Source organism: Phasianus colchicus, chromosome 2 (genome assembly GCF_987193195.1).
Source record: "Phasianus colchicus chromosome 2, bPhaCol1.hap1.1, whole genome shotgun sequence".
NCBI classification, from domain to species: domain Eukaryota; kingdom Metazoa; phylum Chordata; class Aves; order Galliformes; family Phasianidae; genus Phasianus; species Phasianus colchicus.
This window is the reverse complement of record NC_143437.1, coordinates 101,534,529-101,552,605: the sequence shown is the minus strand read 5'-3', so window position 1 is coordinate 101,552,605 and position 18,077 is coordinate 101,534,529. Positions and strand designations below refer to the sequence as shown.

Genomic DNA, 18,077 nt, shown 5'->3' with positions numbered 1-18,077 from the left:
CCAGCTCCTGGGCAAGTGTCCATTTCCTCCTGTCACGGTTTTATGATTTTTGGTTATCAGTATTCCACATCATAACATCATGTAATGCACAGGGGGTTTGACTGTGGATGCTCAAGTTCCAGGTGCCTGTCTGGAGGAGAAGAACAACTACATTCCCCAGGGGCCTTTGCGGTCAGCAAGGAGATGTAACTCTCGGCAAGGTCACTTGATGTTCTCTTCTTCGCCTGCTCTTCTTCGCCTGCGCTTCTCCGTCTGCTCTTCTCCGTCTGCTTTTCTTCATCGGCTCAACTGGACTGCACTTCTCCCCTCAGCGTTGTGGTGAGACCTATCCACCTTTCGCACACACTCCCCCTCTCTCATTATATTTTGCTGATACTATATTTAGTAAATTAGTTTGTTTCACCTCAGATCGTCTGGGGCAGTCTGGAGGTGTGGAGGTGTGGACTGCCTCACCCCAGACAACCTTGCAGGTAGATCTCCCACCGCATCTTCGCTCACCTCACCCTCAGGTTCTAGGGCCTCAAACCAATTACATAGAGGCACCTGGGGAAACGAGGTAGGTAGAGTTGGGGTTTGCCTGTGCCACTGAGCTGGCACCTGTTTCCACTCCTCCTCTCAAATTGGCTCCCTCTGCTCGAGTATAGCAGGGGATGGCGGCCACTACTGTTTCTTTCTCCCAGAGAGTTATTCCACCAAACTATCTCCTGCTCACACTCCCTGATAGTCCTTAACCTCTCCACCTCCTCCTTGAGCCCTCCCACCACACTGAGCAGATGACCCACCTGCTCACACCTCACGCAGGTGGAATCCCTGCAGCCCTTTACCAGCAGCAGCAGGCTCAGGCACTCCCTGCAGCCAGAGACCTGCACAGCCACACAGGCACTCCGATTGGGTCATCGCAGCCTTTTCGGCAGTGGCTTTCTGCCAAGGGCAGACCATGGATTGTCTAGTGCCCTTGATAAGGTGAAGAGTGGTGAAGATGGACTGGTCTCTTCACGGGGGGGAAGACTGCACCTTCCCTGCTCACACACACTGTGCCAACTGCCGCGTTACTCCTCAGGAGCTGTGCTCTTCCCACCTGGGGGAGCTGGGGCCCGTGTTCTCCCTGTACCTCTATTGGTGTTCTGCCAGTTTTACTTCTCTGTGACGGGTCCATCGTGCGAGCCTCTGCTCCGAGCTGATCCGCTCGAGGTCTTCCCTGAAAATGCTGGGGAAGAGCAAGCAGCAGCAGCAGCACGGCCACCATTGCTTGACTGGACTCGCTAGGGCCAACAAGAGCTTCCTGGGCTCTCAAAAGTGCGAGCACGGCACAGAGCCTGGGATTCAGTCCTTCCTGGTGAGAGGCAGAGGCTTCTCGTGGCCCTGCACAGGGCCGGGTCTCGGTGTTGGGGCCGGCCATGGCCCCGCTGTGCTGAGCTGGCCCCGCTGTGCCACACCCTACTGTCCCTGCATCACAAACGTTGCCATAGCACCCAGCTGATGACATGGCAACCCACATCACAAAGGGGACAACCCCAAGTTCCGGGCAGAGCGAGGCTGGGTGCCACTTTGCCTGTGAGTTGTCTGGAGAGAGGAGCTTGACTGCTTGGTTCTCTCTGCACGTCACAGACATGGCTGATTTCTGGGGAATGAGCTTTGTCCCCGGCCTGGAGGATGACGATATCTTCTACCCCATCCTCTGGATCATGCTGATCATATCATTATTTGTATTCATTATGGCCTGGTGGAAGTGGCAGGTAGGAGTCAGGGCTGGTGCTGAGCCAGGCGCTGCAACACAGGGAGGGGGGTCGGTGGGGGCCAGGGCCATCCCCAGGCCTGGGCTGGGGGCCCTGCCTGGGAGGAGAGGCCGTGTCCCAGCAGGGCCTGGCCAGGCTCGGCCGAGAGTCGCGGGGCAGGCAGAGGCGTGGGCCTGGCTGTGCCCTGGGTTGCTGGGTGCCGCTGTGGCTGCTGGGGATGCTCCCCTCTCACTTGCTGCTTTCTTTGCCCATACAGAAAGAGAGACAGAGGAAGGGCCAACACGGAGGTAACCAGGAGAATTCTAGAGGTGCTCCCCATCCACTCACTCTGTCTCCTTTGCCAACAGTATGGGACTTCCACACGTCTTCACAGCACGCGAGGATGCAGTAAGTAAAATTGTCCCCTCTTGGAGCACGGCAGCCCTCTCCAGTCACCTCCCACCAAATGGAATCCCACTAACGCTGCTCTCTGCTCTGCTGCAGCTCCTCAGCGCCCAGGCAAACGGATGATACCAGTGAAAGACTCGATCAGATGAACAGAAAACTTCAGGCCATGACCGGATACTTGGAGATGTGAGATATCCACTGATAGGGGATGGGGATGGGGACGGGGGCAGGGCTTGGTGGCAAGGAAAACTGCAGTGACCCAGGGAGGGATATCCACAAACTTGAAATCTGAGAGGCAAAGTCCTTGTAGAAGAGTTTACCACTGAGGCACAGACTTGACAGCGTCATCCTTGCTCTGTGCCCCACAAGCAGGGATGGAAACTTGGGCACACACTTGTTGGGACCCCTTAATAATGACATAGCCTGCCAACGCCTTTGAGGCGACAGAAGAGCCTGGGGCCCTCACGAGTGTTTGGCTCAGAGCTGCCCTCATCTTCCTTCTCTTTCTCCATCTGACACAGGCTCGTCTTGGACATGCCTGAGGGCAGCGATGGTTACACCACCTCGGTCACAGAGAGTGAAAACCTCTGCACTTCGAGGACATCGCTGTACCCTTTGAGCACCAGTTGCGGGGAAATGAAGGCACCTTGCCCACACCGAAAAGCCCAGAAGAACTTGGAAAGCTCCATCCCAGAGAGCAAAGTGGGGCAGGGACTGGGCCTCGGTGATCAGAAAAAGCATGGTGTGATGGTGGATCCCTTGGTGCAGGACCCGGCCTTTGTGGATGAGGCTACGAGAAGTCATCCGGAGCATCCAAACATAGTGCAAGCACCACAGCACCTGCAGAGGGCTTTCTCAGCCCCTGTACTGGGGAAGAAAGACTCCCACCTTCCCCATCCACTGAGGCAATCAAGAAGGTCCACTCACTCCCCCTTCCAGTGCAGGCACGGGCAGACTCGGGCAAGGAGGTCAGCAGTGCACGCCCTTGGCCCAGGGCAAAAATCTGCCTCCATGCCGGATACACGCAGACACAAGGGAATAAAGTTTCCAATCCAGATTGCCTGCTACAGATTCATTGAAGGCCCTGAACACCAGCAGAACCGGATGATGCATCTATGGCTGGAGCAGTATGCGTATGTTGAGACGCAAAAGATGAACTCCGCAGCAGAACACCGCACCCTGCCTGGCAACGAAAGATCCCAGAGCGTGGCTCCATCTGACGCTGCAGCCCTGGGTGGTGCAAGAGGTGCAACAGTGGAAAAGAGGAATTCAGCCAAGGACAAGGCCAGTAAGCAACAGGGCCAGAAAAATACCACTGCTGCCCAGCAGCCAGAGGAGCTTCCGCCACAGCCGTTCAGCCCCCAGCCAGCACACGCATGGATGAGGCCCGGGCGTGTCGCAACAGAACATGAGGCACCTAGGCCAGAGACACCACGTCTGCATTGCAGAAGCTGCTGTGTGCCAGCCCACCTCATGTGCCTTTACATTCAGCGTGCCTGGTCCAAGCTCCGGGCTGCAAGCAAGGCCCTCTTTTCCACAATCAGAAAGAGATGTAAGAAGCTCTCGAGGAAGGGAGGAGAGCCCATCAAGTAAAACAGATTCTCAGAGCCAACCAAGCTGGACACAGATCAGTGTGGGAGTAGACGATGGCTCACACTACTGGCCAAAAGGAAAAGCCCACGACCACCTCTGATGGCAACGAAGAAGAACTTGATGGCATCTGAAGATAAGACTTTCCATGGTGCCAGTGAGCCCTCTGGTTTTGGACACTCTTGTCATTTTACTTGACTTAATGTGTTATGATGTGTTATCTTGTATTCCAATATCTTTCTAATAAATTACTTTACTTCACCTCAGATCATTGCTGCTCTTTTTTTTCCTCTCACTCCACTCTTTTCCCCTTCCTGAGTCATGGATCCGTGAATCCCCCTGCCCCATTAGTCACAGAACTGGGCCGAACCACCCCGTATACCATTTGACAATGCCCTTCCAATGAGCAGGAGCTCTCTCAAGAAATATATGTCTGGAAGAGACCTCACAGGTGTTCTTCTGCCCTTTCCTGTGTAGGAACAGCAGCTGCAGCTCCTCTGCTCACACTACTCAGCCATCCTTGCTTGGACAGCTCTGTTGCCATCTTCTATAGAGAGGACACAGTGGCTGTCCTGATCCCTGAGGGCAGGGACCTGGGCCTGGCATTCCCGGAGGCTTTCAGCATGGGCTGGGAGCAGTGCCAGTCCTGCAAGGCAGCAAAGGGCAGAGAGCAATGAGGTTGGTTGGGTGTCCACAGTGGGACTGAGAAGATAGAGGCCCCAGCGCCCGTTCTTCTTGCTGCGGTAGGACAGGCAGCGACCCTGGGAAGAGCAGAGAGATGCCTGCGTGGGCACCACCTCTCCTTGCTGTGGCATAGTATGTATCAGTCTCCTTCAAAACCCCTGCTTCTCTTTCAAGGAAAATCAGGGCCGTGCAGGTGACCCAATAGCCCTTGGGAGGGTGGGAGGATCCCGGTCCTGGGGTCTAAGGCTCATTAGGTGCTCTACTTGACCAGGTACTCTGAGACAAGAAAAAAGCCAAGGGGAGGACATGAGCAGGAACACTAAAAGGGAAGGAGGGGACAGTTAGAGCTGGCAGGGTGTCATGGTTTTATGTTCTTTGGTTTTATGTATTCCACATCAAAACATCATGTACTGGAATTAAAGTGTTAATGCTCCAATTCCAGGTACCTATCCCTATCCATTCCGGAAGTCATGGGATCTGACCCTTCCGGGTGGGGCGGTCTCTTACTGCCTGGCAGTGGGTGCTGGAGGGTGCTTTCCTAGCCGTTCCAAGCTTTTCAGGTTTGACTCGGTCTCAGGAACTCTCTTTCCTGTCTTATTTGATTTATTAGTCTCAATTCCAATTAGATTGTATTGTATTGTGTTATCTTGCATTCCGATATCATAGTTAGTAAAATAAGTTTACCTCCATAGATTGTTGCCGCTGTTTTGTTTTTTTTCCTCCCTTCCTATGAAAGTCTTTAAGGGTTGCAGCCAGCATAGAAAGATCTCAAGTTTCACATGGGAAAGACTGGGGCTGTTTCTTGTCTCCTCCTGCCTCTATTTCTTCTCGACCACCACATAATAGATGAAATTTCACCATGCTCAAAGGAGATAATACTCCAAGGCAGGAATCTCAAACCTTTCATGAGCAGAACTCTACCAAGCCAGAGACCTGAGTCCTATACACAGAGAAGTCCCACCTTCCCCCTGTGCTACATCTGCTACATGGTCTGCAGCTTGCAGATCCACCAATGGTGCGTGTCACATCTGACATCATCATCTTAACTAGAGATCCAGTAAAAACTTCCAGCCACGGTCAGACAGATGTGATTTTGCTCCATGCTTTGTCTATTGGCTCTCCTCAGCGAATGTGCTGGGAAGCTGAGGGGACCCAGTTCCTCTAATCAACATACACAAGCAGATACAATTCTGTCCATTAGTGTGGGCAGAACAGCTAGAAGTTCAAGTATAACATGATTTAACATCAGGAGATTATAACACCTCCAGTTATTCTAAAAAGAATAAGCTTCATGCTGCTGTCCACCAGTAAGCAAAGCAAAAATACTTTAATAGCTAAAAAAAAATTATGGCTATGTCAGAAGAGGAGAATGATCTCGTTCAGGATGGCAATGTTGCAGCCTGGAAGGATCAGACTGGACCCTACTTACTCTTCATAAGATGGTCCTGGAATAATACAGTTTTCCCACACAGAAGTGGTAGAGTTTTCACCGTAGAGGTGGAAAGTGTTAGATCAGATGAGCCATGGTTTAATCTGATGCTGACTTGAATTTGGATCAGAGACCTTTGGACGTCTCTACAGCCAGCATTACCCGGATTCTGTGAACATACCAACTAGAACCGAGAACAGTCTACAACTTCTTGGTTATCTGCACAATCACATCCCTTGCCTGGAAGATCACTCATGTTGCAGTCTCATGTCTTAAAGATCTCTCAGCCCTTCTTTCTAAAAACATTGAGTATGGCATCCGCAAGTGGTCTATTCTTTGAAGGCTCCATTCTGTTAATCAGCAGTTTCTTCATCTTCCTCATGTAGGAATAAGTGCAACAGGAAGAAAGGAAAAAGAGATAACCCCATGTGTAAGCAGGTCACAACTGAAACCTGATGCATCACAGGCTTGATGATTGATCTGACCCTTCCTTCACAGGTAAAAGCTCTATGTTATTATGCACTGTTACACTTCTGTATCGTTTGCCCAGAACTCATAAATAATGGTAGATAGGCTCACCTTTGACTACATACCAGATTTAATGTCAAAAACTACTTTGGGAACATTCATTTTAGCTTTGAAATATCCCACACTTTTACAAATAAGCCAGCCAGTCACCCACAAGGACTACAACCTTGTGCTTGATAAAGTATATCTTCCAGGAATCACAGAACCATTAAGGTTGGAAGAGACCACTAAGATTATCATGGTCAACCCATCTCCACCATGCCCACTAACTATGTCCATAAGTATGACGTCTACATATTTCTTGAGTATCTCCAGGGACGATGACTCCACCACTTTTCTGGGCAGCCTGTTTCAGTGCATTAACATTCTTTCAGAGATTTTCCCTAATATCCAATCTGAATCTCCCCTGGCACAACTTAAAGCCATTACTTTTTGTCCTATCACTGTTATCTGTGAGAAGAGACCAACTCCCGCCCCCACTACAACAACCTTTCAGGGAGCTGTAGAGAGCAAGAAGGTCTCCCCTGAGCCTCCGCTTCTCCAGACTGAACAACCCCAGTTCTCTCAGCTGCTTGTTGAACCTCCCTGCTGGCTTCAGCCCAGCAATCCAGCCTGTCCAGATCCCTCTGTAGAGCCTCGCTACCCCCAGGCAGATCAACACTTCCTGCCAACTTGGTGTCATCTGCAAACTTACTGAGGATACGCTCAGTGCCCTCATCCAGGTCAGTAAAGATACTGAAGATGACTGGCCCCAGAACCAACCCCTGGGGAACACCATTTGTGACTGGTCGCCAGCTGCGTTTAACACCATCTGTCACTACTCATTGGGCCCAGCCCTCCAGCCAGTTATTTACCCAGTAAAGAGTGTACCTGTCCAAGCCATGGGCTGCCAGCTTCTCCAGGAGAATACTGTGGGAGACAGTGTCAAAGGCTTTGCTGAAGTCAGGGTAGACGGCATCAACAGCCTTTCCCTCATCCACCAGCAGGTCACCCAATCACAGAAGGAGATCAGGTTGGTCTTCATGAACCCATGCTGGCTAGGCCTGATCTCCCCGCTGTCCCGCATGTGCCATGTGATCTCCCTCAAGACAATCTGCTCCGTAACCTTCCATGGCACCCAGGTCAGGCTGACAGACCTGTGGTTCCCTGGATCCTCCTTACAACCCTTCTTGATGGGATTCACACTGGCTAGTCTCCAGTCTTCTGGGCACTCCCCAGTTGACCAGAAACGCTGATAGATGATGGAAAGTGGCTTGACAATCACCTCTGCCAGTTCCCTCAGCACTCTCAGATGGATCTGCTCTGGCCCCATGGTCTTGTAGCAGTCCAGGTGGAACAGTAGATCTCTGACAGTTTCCTCCTGAATCGTGGGGGGTTTATTCTGCTCACCATCAGGGACCTACAGGTCAGGAGTTTGAGTACCCTGAAGATAACTGGTCTGACTTTTAAAGATAGATGTAAAGATGGCACTAAAAGCCTCAGCCTTTTCCTTATCTTCTGTGGTCATGTTCCCAGCCGCATCCAGTAAAGAATGGAGATTATCCTTGGTCCTCCTCTTACTGTTCATGTATTTGCAAAAGAGTTTCTTGTTCTCTTTTACCCCAGCCATCAAGCTGAGTTCAGTCTGGGCTTTTGCCTTTCTAATTTTCTCTCTGCACATTCTGACAACTTCTTTGTACTCATCCCGAGTTGCCCGTCTCTTCTTCCCCAGGAGGTAAATTCTCTTCCTCTTGGAGCCTCAGGAGCTCTCCTGCTCATCCACACCAGACTTCTCCCCCACCGGCTCATCTTGCAGCTCAGGGGGACAGCCTGCTCCTGTGCCTTTAAGACTTCCTCCTTGAGCAGCAACCAGCCTTCCTTTACCCTCCAAGACTGAATCATACAATCACTGAATTTCTCAGGTTGGAAAAGACCTTAAAGATCATCAAGACCAACTGCAACCTAACCAAACTATCCTAACTCTTACAACCCTCTGCTAAATTATGTCCCTTAATCCCAAGGGATCCTCCCTACCAGTCTCCTGAGCAGTTCAAAATCAGCTCTCCTGGCTCCACCAAGAATCAAGAACTCTAGCATTTCATGGTCACTCTGTCCAAGGCAGCTCCTGACCTCCACATCTCCTTACAGTCGTTCTCTGTTTGTGAACAGCAGATTTCGCAAGGCGTCTCCCCTGCTAGGCTGTCTCATCAACTGCACCAGGAAGTTATCTTCCACACATTCTAGAAGGTTCCTTGACTGCTTCCTCTGCACTGTATTGGATTTCCGGCATATATCAGGGAAGCTGAATTCCCCCATGAAGACAGCGGCTGGAGATTGTGCAACTTATGCCAGCTGCTCATAGAACACTTCATCTGTCTCTTAATCCTGGTTAGACAGTCTATAACAGACTTCCACCAGGATGTCCGCCTTGCCAGCCCTTCCCCAAATCTTTCATCATAGAGAATCAACCTTATCATTCCCAACCACGAGTTCAACAACATCAGAATACTCTCTAACATAGACAGCCATGCCACCAATCCTCCATCCTTATCTATCAAAGAATCATAGAATTGCTCAGGTCGGAAAAGACCTTAAAGGTCATCGAGTCCAACCGCAATCTGACCATACTACCCTAACTCTAACAACCCTCCGCTAAATCACATCCCTGAGCACCACATCCAAACGGTTTTTGAACACATCCAGGAACGGTGACTCAACCACCTCCCTGGGGAGCCTATTGCAGTGCTTAATAACCCTCTCTGTAAAGAAGTTTTTCCTGATATCCAACCTAAACTTACCCTGGCGCAACGTGAAGCCATTTCCCCTCGTCCTGTCACCTGTCACCGGTGAGAAGAGACCAACCCTGCTCTCGCTGTAAGCACCTTCCAGATATTGGAAGAGAGCAATTAGGTCTCCCCTCAGCCTTCTTTGCCCAAGACTAAGCAGCCCAAATGCCTTCAGTTGCTCCTCATAGGGCATATTCTCCAAGGCCTTCACAAGCCTTCTTGCCCTTCTTTGGACCTGCTCCAGTACCTCAATGTCCTTTCTGTAATGAGGTGCCCAAACTGAACACAGTACTCAAAGTGAGGCCTCACTAATGCCGCGTACAGGGGCAGGATTACTTCCCTAGTCCTGCTCACCACACCATTCCTGATACAAGCCAGGAGACCATTGGCCTTCTTGGCCACCTGGGCACACTGCTACCTCATATTCAGCCGACTGTCCATCAGTACACCAAGGTCACTTTCCATCGGGCAGCTTTCCAGCCACTCCTCCCCAAGCCTGGGGGAGTAGGGTTGCCTGGAGTTGCTGTGACCAAATTGCAGGATCCAACTCTTGGCCCTATTGAAACTTAACTTAGTTAACCTTCCCCCTACAGGCAGATCAACACTCCCTCCCAACTTGGTGTCGTCTGCAAACTTACTTGGGGTGGGTGCACTCAATCCCCTCATCAAGGTCGCTAATAAAGATGGTAAACAAAAGCGGCCCCAGTACCGAGCCCTGGGGGACACCGCTCGTGACCGGCAGCCAACTGGATTTAACTCCATTGACCACAACTCTTTGGGCCCAGCCATCCAGCCAGCGTTTCACCCAGCAGAGCGTATGCCATCCAAACCGTGGGCAGCCAGCTTTTCCACGATGATGCTGTGGGGGGCAGTGTCAAAGGCTTTACTGAAGTCCAGGTAGACCATATCGATATCCTTCGATAGTAGGGATAGTCCAGGTAGACCATATCTCCATATGCTTCACCTACTAATCAGGTCACCTTGTCATAGAATGAAATCAGGTTTGTCAAACAGGATCTACCATTCACAAACCCTGACTGGGCCTGATCCCATGGCTGACCATTAATTGGTCCATGATGGCTCCCATCATGATTACCATGATTATCAAGATTATCCATTCCATAACCTTCCCCGGCACCGAGGCGAGACTGATTGGTCTGTAGCTACCAGGATCATCTTTCCGGCCCTTTTTGAAAATAGGCATCACATTTGCCAGTCTCCAGTCCACCGGGACATCTCCAGTTAGCCAGGACTGCGGAAGGATGATGGAGAGTGGCTTGGCAACCACATCCTCCAAGTCCCTCAGCACCCTAGGGTGCAATCCATCTGGCCCCATGGACTTGTGAGCACCCAGCTTTTGGAGCAGGTCCAAAACCACCTCACTGTGGATTATGCTGGGCCTATTCTGTTCCCCATCCCTATCTACCAGCGCAGGGGGCTGTGTGCCCAGGGAGTAACAAGTCTTACTATTAAAGACTGAGGCCAAGAAGGCATTAAGCACCTCAACCTTATCCTGATCCTTGGTCACCAAGTTGCCCTCAGCGTCCAACAAGGGATGGAGATTCTCCCTAGCCCTCCTCTTGCTGTTGATATATCTGTAGAAATATTTATTGTTGTCCTTTACCTTCGTGGCCAAGTTCAGTTCTAGCTGGGCTTTGGCTTCTCTAATTTTCTCCCTGCACAGCTTCACTATGTATCTGTAATCATCATAAGTAGCTTGCCCCCTCTTCCAGAGATCATAAACTTTCCTTTTGCTCGAGTTCCAGCCAAAGGTCTCTGTTCAGCCAGTTCAGCCTCTGTCATGGTTTTATGTTTTTTTTGATTTTCAGTATTCCACATCAAAACATCATGTACTGGAATTAAAGTGTTAATGCTCCAATTCCAGGTACCTATCCCTATCCATTCCGGAAGTCATGGGATCTGACCCTTCCGGGTGGGGCGGTCTCTTACTGCCTGGCAGTGGGTGCTGGAGGGTGCTTTCCTAGCCGTTCCAAGCTTTTCAGGTTTGACTCGGTCTCAGGAACTCTCTCTCCTGTCTTATTTGATTTATTAGTCTCAATTCCAATTAGATTGTATTGTATTGTGTTATCTTGCATTCCGATATCATAGTTAGTAAAATGTTTACCTCCATAGATTGTTGCCGCTGTTTTGTTTTTTTTTTTTCCTCCCTTCCTATGAAAGTCTTTAAGGGTTGCAGCCAGCATAGAAAGATCTCAAGTTTCACATGGGAAAGACTGGGGCTGTTTCTTGTCTCCTCCTGCCTCTATTTCTTCTCGACCACCACATAATAGATGAAATTTCACCATGCTCAAAGGAGATAATACTCCAAGGCAGGAATCTCAAACCTTTCATGAGCAGAACTCTACCAAGCCAGAGACCTGAGTCCTATACACAGAGAAGTCCCACCTTCCCCCTGTGCTACATCTGCTACATGGTCTGCAGCTTGCAGATCCACCAATGGTGCGTGTCACATCTGACATCATCATCTTAACTAGAGATCCAGTAAAAACTTCCAGCCACGGTCAGACAGATGTGATTTTGCTCCATGCTTTGTCTATTGGCTCTCCTCAGCGAATGTGCTGGGAAGCTGAGGGGACCCAGTTCCTCTAATCAACATACACAAGCAGATACAATTCTGTCCATTAGTGTGGGCAGAACAGCTAGAAGTTCAAGTATAACATGATTTAACATCAGGAGATTATAACACCTCCAGTTATTCTAAAAAGAATAAGCTTCATGCTGCTGTCCACCAGTAAGCAAAGCAAAAATACTTTAATAGCTAAAAAAAAATTATGGCTATGTCAGAAGAGGAGAATGATCTCGTTCAGGATGGCAATGTTGCAGCCTGGAAGGATCAGACTGGACCCTACTTACTCTTCATAAGATGGTCCTGGAATAATACAGTTTTCCCACACAGAAGTGGTAGAGTTTTCACCGTAGAGGTGGAAAGTGTTAGATCAGATGAGCCATGGTTTAATCTGATGCTGACTTGAATTTGGATCAGAGACCTTTGGACGTCTCTACAGCCAGCATTACCCGGATTCTGTGAACATACCAACTAGAACCGAGAACAGTCTACAACTTCTTGGTTATCTGCACAATCACATCCCTTGCCTGGAAGATCACTCATGTTGCAGTCTCATGTCTTAAAGATCTCTCAGCCCTTCTTTCTAAAAACATTGAGTATGGCATCCGCAAGTGGTCTATTCTTTGAAGGCTCCATTCTGTTAATCAGCAGTTTCTTCATCTTCCTCATGTAGGAATAAGTGCAACAGGAAGAAAGGAAAAAGAGATAACCCCATGTGTAAGCAGGTCACAACTGAAACCTGATGCATCACAGGCTTGATGATTGATCTGACCCTTCCTTCACAGGTAAAAGCTCTATGTTATTATGCACTGTTACACTTCTGTATCGTTTGCCCAGAACTCATAAATAATGGTAGATAGGCTCACCTTTGACTACATACCAGATTTAATGTCAAAAACTACTTTGGGAACATTCATTTTAGCTTTGAAATATCCCACACTTTTACAAATAAGCCAGCCAGTCACCCACAAGGACTACAACCTTGTGCTTGATAAAGTATATCTTCCAGGAATCACAGAACCATTAAGGTTGGAAGAGACCACTAAGATTATCATGGTCAACCCATCTCCACCATGCCCACTAACTATGTCCATAAGTATGACGTCTACATATTTCTTGAGTATCTCCAGGGACGATGACTCCACCACTTTTCTGGGCAGCCTGTTTCAGTGCATTAACATTCTTTCAGAGATTTTCCCTAATATCCAATCTGAATCTCCCCTGGCACAACTTAAAGCCATTACTTTTTGTCCTATCACTGTTATCTGTGAGAAGAGACCAACTCCCGCCCCCACTACAACAACCTTTCAGGGAGCTGTAGAGAGCAAGAAGGTCTCCCCTGAGCCTCCGCTTCTCCAGACTGAACAACCCCAGTTCTCTCAGCTGCTTGTTGAACCTCCCTGCTGGCTTCAGCCCAGCAATCCAGCCTGTCCAGATCCCTCTGTAGAGCCTCGCTACCCCCAGGCAGATCAACACTTCCTGCCAACTTGGTGTCATCTGCAAACTTACTGAGGATACGCTCAGTGCCCTCATCCAGGTCAGTAAAGATACTGAAGATGACTGGCCCCAGAACCAACCCCTGGGGAACACCATTTGTGACTGGTCGCCAGCTGCGTTTAACACCATCTGTCACTACTCATTGGGCCCAGCCCTCCAGCCAGTTATTTACCCAGTAAAGAGTGTACCTGTCCAAGCCATGGGCTGCCAGCTTCTCCAGGAGAATACTGTGGGAGACAGTGTCAAAGGCTTTGCTGAAGTCAGGGTAGACGGCATCAACAGCCTTTCCCTCATCCACCAGCAGGTCACCCAATCACAGAAGGAGATCAGGTTGGTCTTCATGAACCCATGCTGGCTAGGCCTGATCTCCCCGCTGTCCCGCATGTGCCATGTGATCTCCCTCAAGACAATCTGCTCCGTAACCTTCCATGGCACCCAGGTCAGGCTGACAGACCTGTGGTTCCCTGGATCCTCCTTACAACCCTTCTTGATGGGATTCACACTGGCTAGTCTCCAGTCTTCTGGGCACTCCCCAGTTGACCAGAAACGCTGATAGATGATGGAAAGTGGCTTGACAATCACCTCTGCCAGTTCCCTCAGCACTCTCAGATGGATCTGCTCTGGCCCCATGGTCTTGTAGCAGTCCAGGTGGAACAGTAGATCTCTGACAGTTTCCTCCTGAATCGTGGGGGGTTTATTCTGCTCACCATCAGGGACCTACAGGTCAGGAGTTTGAGTACCCTGAAGATAACTGGTCTGACTTTTAAAGATAGATGTAAAGATGGCACTAAAAGCCTCAGCCTTTTCCTTATCTTCTGTGGTCATGTTCCCAGCCGCATCCAGTAAAGAATGGAGATTATCCTTGGTCCTCCTCTTACTGTTCATGTATTTGCAAAAGAGTTTCTTGTTCTCTTTTACCCCAGCCATCAAGCTGAGTTCAGTCTGGGCTTTTGCCTTTCTAATTTTCTCTCTGCACATTCTGACAACTTCTTTGTACTCATCCCGAGTTGCCCGTCTCTTCTTCCCCAGGAGGTAAATTCTCTTCCTCTTGGAGCCTCAGGAGCTCTCCTGCTCATCCACACCAGACTTCTCCCCCACCGGCTCATCTTGCAGCTCAGGGGGACAGCCTGCTCCTGTGCCTTTAAGACTTCCTCCTTGAGCAGCAACCAGCCTTCCTTTACCCTCCAAGACTGAATCATACAATCACTGAATTTCTCAGGTTGGAAAAGACCTTAAAGATCATCAAGACCAACTGCAACCTAACCAAACTATCCTAACTCTTACAACCCTCTGCTAAATTATGTCCCTTAATCCCAAGGGATCCTCCCTACCAGTCTCCTGAGCAGTTCAAAATCAGCTCTCCTGGCTCCACCAAGAATCAAGAACTCTAGCATTTCATGGTCACTCTGTCCAAGGCAGCTCCTGACCTCCACATCTCCTTACAGTCGTTCTCTGTTTGTGAACAGCAGATTTCGCAAGGCGTCTCCCCTGCTAGGCTGTCTCATCAACTGCACCAGGAAGTTATCTTCCACACATTCTAGAAGGTTCCTTGACTGCTTCCTCTGCACTGTATTGGATTTCCGGCATATATCAGGGAAGCTGAATTCCCCCATGAAGACAGCGGCTGGAGATTGTGCAACTTATGCCAGCTGCTCATAGAACACTTCATCTGTCTCTTAATCCTGGTTAGACAGTCTATAACAGACTTCCACCAGGATGTCCGCCTTGCCAGCCCTTCCCCAAATCTTTCATCATAGAGAATCAACCTTATCATTCCCAACCACGAGTTCAACAACATCAGAATACTCTCTAACATAGACAGCCATGCCACCAATCCTCCATCCTTATCTATCAAAGAATCATAGAATTGCTCAGGTCGGAAAAGACCTTAAAGGTCATCGAGTCCAACCGCAATCTGACCATACTACCCTAACTCTAACAACCCTCCGCTAAATCACATCCCTGAGCACCACATCCAAACGGTTTTTAAACACATCCAGGAACGGTGACTCAACCACCTCCCTGGGGAGCCTATTGCAGTGCTTAATAACCCTCTCTGTAAAGAAGTTTTTCCTGATATCCAACCTAAACTTACCCTGGCGCAACGTGAAGCCATTTCCCCTCGTCCTGTCACCTGTCACCGGTGAGAAGAGACCAACCCTGCTCTCGCTGTAAGCACCTTCCAGATATTGGAAGAGAGCAATTAGGTCTCCCCTCAGCCTTCTTTGCCCAAGACTAAGCAGCCCAAATGCCTTCAGTTGCTCCTCATAGGGCATATTCTCCAAGGCCTTCACAAGCCTTCTTGCCCTTCTTTGGACCTGCTCCAGTACCTCAATGTCCTTTCTGTAATGAGGTGCCCAAACTGAACACAGTACTCAAAGTGAGGCCTCACTAATGCCGCGTACAGGGGCAGGATTACTTCCCTAGTCCTGCTCACCACACCATTCCTGATACAAGCCAGGAGACCATTGGCCTTCTTGGCCACCTGGGCACACTGCTACCTCATATTCAGCCGACTGTCCATCAGTACACCAAGGTCACTTTCCATCGGGCAGCTTTCCAGCCACTCCTCCCCAAGCCTGGGGGAGTAGGGTTGCCTGGAGTTGCTGTGACCAAATTGCAGGATCCAACTCTTGGCCCTATTGAAACTTAACTTAGTTAACCTTCCCCCTACAGGCAGATCAACACTCCCTCCCAACTTGGTGTCGTCTGCAAACTTACTTGGGGTGGGTGCACTCAATCCCCTCATCAAGGTCGCTAATAAAGATGGTAAACAAAAGCGGCCCCAGTACCGAGCCCTGGGGGACACCGCTCGTGACCGGCAGCCAACTGGATTTAACTCCATTGACCACAACTCTTTGGGCCCAGCCATCCAGCCAGCGTTTCACCCAGCAGAGCGTATGCCATCCAAACCGTGGGCAGCCAGCTTTTCCACGATGATGCTGTGGGGGGCAGTGTCAAAGGCTTTACTGAAGTCCAGGTAGACCATATCGATATCCTTCGATAGTAGGGATAGTCCAGGTAGACCATATCTCCATATGCTTCACCTACTAATCAGGTCACCTTGTCATAGAATGAAATCAGGTTTGTCAAACAGGATCTACCATTCACAAACCCTGACTGGGCCTGATCCCATGGCTGACCATTAATTGGTCCATGATGGCTCCCATCATGATTACCATGATTATCAAGATTATCCATTCCATAACCTTCCCCGGCACCGAGGCGAGACTGATTGGTCTGTAGCTACCAGGATCATCTTTCCGGCCCTTTTTGAAAATAGGCATCACATTTGCCAGTCTCCAGTCCACCGGGACATCTCCAGTTAGCCAGGACTGCGGAAGGATGATGGAGAGTGGCTTGGCAACCACATCCTCCAAGTCCCTCAGCACCCTAGGGTGCAATCCATCTGGCCCCATGGACTTGTGAGCACCCAGCTTTTGGAGCAGGTCCAAAACCACCTCACTGTGGATTATGCTGGGCCTATTCTGTTCCCCATCCCTATCTACCAGCGCAGGGGGCTGTGTGCCCAGGGAGTAACAAGTCTTACTATTAAAGACTGAGGCCAAGAAGGCATTAAGCACCTCAACCTTATCCTGATCCTTGGTCACCAAGTTGCCCTCAGCGTCCAACAAGGGATGGAGATTCTCCCTAGCCCTCCTCTTGCTGTTGATATATCTGTAGAAATATTTATTGTTGTCCTTTACCTTCGTGGCCAAGTTCAGTTCTAGCTGGGCTTTGGCTTCTCTAATTTTCTCCCTGCACAGCTTCACTATGTATCTGTAATCATCATAAGTAGCTTGCCCCCTCTTCCAGAGATCATAAACTTTCCTTTTGCTCGAGTTCCAGCCAAAGGTCTCTGTTCAGCCAGTTCAGCCTCTGTCATGGTTTTATGTTTTTTTTGATTTTCAGTATTCCACATCAAAACATCATGTACTAGAATTAAAGTGTTAATGCTCCAATTCCAGGTACCTATCCCTATCCATTCCGGAAGTCATGGGATCTGACCCTTCCGGGTGGGGCGGTCTCTTACTGCCTGGCAGTGGGTGCTGGAGGGTGCTTTCCTAGCCGTTCCAAGCTTTTCAGGTTTGACTCGGTCTCAGGAACTCTCTCTCCTGTCTTATTTGATTTATTAGTCTCAATTCCAATTAGATTGTATTATATTGTGTTATCTTGCATTCCGATATCATAGTTAGTAAAATAAGTTTACCTCCATAGATTGTTGCCTCTGGTTTTTTTTTTTTTCCTCCCTTCCTTCCTTCCCATTTTGTGCGGCCAGGGGGGTGGGGGGCAGGGGCCTACTGCCCCCTGTCACGGGCATAAATTGATCTAGTTAACTCCGTGACAGCCTCCTTGCCCATCAGCTCGTCTTCCGTGACTTAGGGATGGTCAGCTCCTGCACCTTTAAAATTACTTCCTTCAAGTACTCCCAGCCTTCCTGGGCTCCCACACCCTCCAAAACTACATCCCAAGGGACCCTCTCACCCATGGTCCTAAAGAAGTTAAAGTCTGCCCTCCGGAAGTTCAAGGACGCAGTTCTGCTGACTCCCCTCCGTGGTTCAACAAGGACTGAGAAATCTAGCATCTTGTGACCACTGTGCCTCAGACGGCCTCCAACCTTTACATCCCCCACAAGACCTCCTCTGTTAACAAACAGCAGGTCCAGAATTTTGCTTCCCCTTGTTGGCTCCTTCACCAGCTGTGTCAGGAAGTTATCTCCCACACACTCTAGGAACCTCCAGGACTGTTCCCTATCTGCTGTATTATAAATCCAGCAGATGTCTGGGAAGTTGAAGTCCCCCACAAGAACAAAGGGGAGAGACCTTGAGACCTCACCCAACTCTCTGTAAAATGTCTTGTCCACCTCTTCATCC

General features: G+C 49.5%; 3 protein-coding genes across 5 annotated transcripts; all 3 read left to right on the top strand.

Annotated features, from left to right (window-relative positions):
* Positions 1 to 255: 255 nt before the first annotated feature.
* On the top strand, positions 256 to 9,764 carry LOC149919224 (uncharacterized). 3 transcript variants are annotated; one of them, XR_016464548.1, is made up of 5 exons: positions 256 to 1,736; positions 1,993 to 2,123; positions 2,220 to 2,309; positions 2,645 to 6,324; positions 9,713 to 9,764. XR_016464548.1 is itself a non-coding variant. In XM_090136432.1 (4 exons), exons 1-4 carry the CDS (start codon positions 1,485 to 1,487, stop codon positions 3,714 to 3,716), a joined length of 1,545 nt encoding a protein of 514 aa, XP_089992558.1. In that variant the 5' UTR covers positions 256 to 1,484; the 3' UTR covers positions 3,717 to 7,086. The 3 variants fall into 3 exon arrangements, 1 of the variants encoding a protein (XP_089992558.1); XR_016464549.1 differs by lacking the exon at positions 9,713 to 9,764 and adding an exon at positions 6,851 to 7,086; XM_090136432.1 differs by lacking the exon at positions 9,713 to 9,764 and having other exon boundaries at positions 2,645 to 7,086.
* LOC149919225 (uncharacterized) lies at positions 6,298 to 9,717 on the top strand. Its single transcript, XM_090136186.1, has 2 exons — positions 6,298 to 6,324; positions 6,987 to 9,717. Exons 1-2 carry the CDS (start codon positions 6,298 to 6,300, stop codon positions 7,587 to 7,589), a joined length of 630 nt encoding a protein of 209 aa, XP_089992312.1. The 3' UTR covers positions 7,590 to 9,717.
* Positions 9,765 to 12,464: 2,700 nt separating the features above from the next.
* LOC149919223 (uncharacterized) lies at positions 12,465 to 15,884 on the top strand. Its single transcript, XM_090136185.1, has 2 exons — positions 12,465 to 12,491; positions 13,154 to 15,884. Exons 1-2 carry the CDS (start codon positions 12,465 to 12,467, stop codon positions 13,754 to 13,756), a joined length of 630 nt encoding a protein of 209 aa, XP_089992311.1. The 3' UTR covers positions 13,757 to 15,884.
* The last annotated feature ends 2,193 nt before the right edge of the window (positions 15,885 to 18,077 follow it).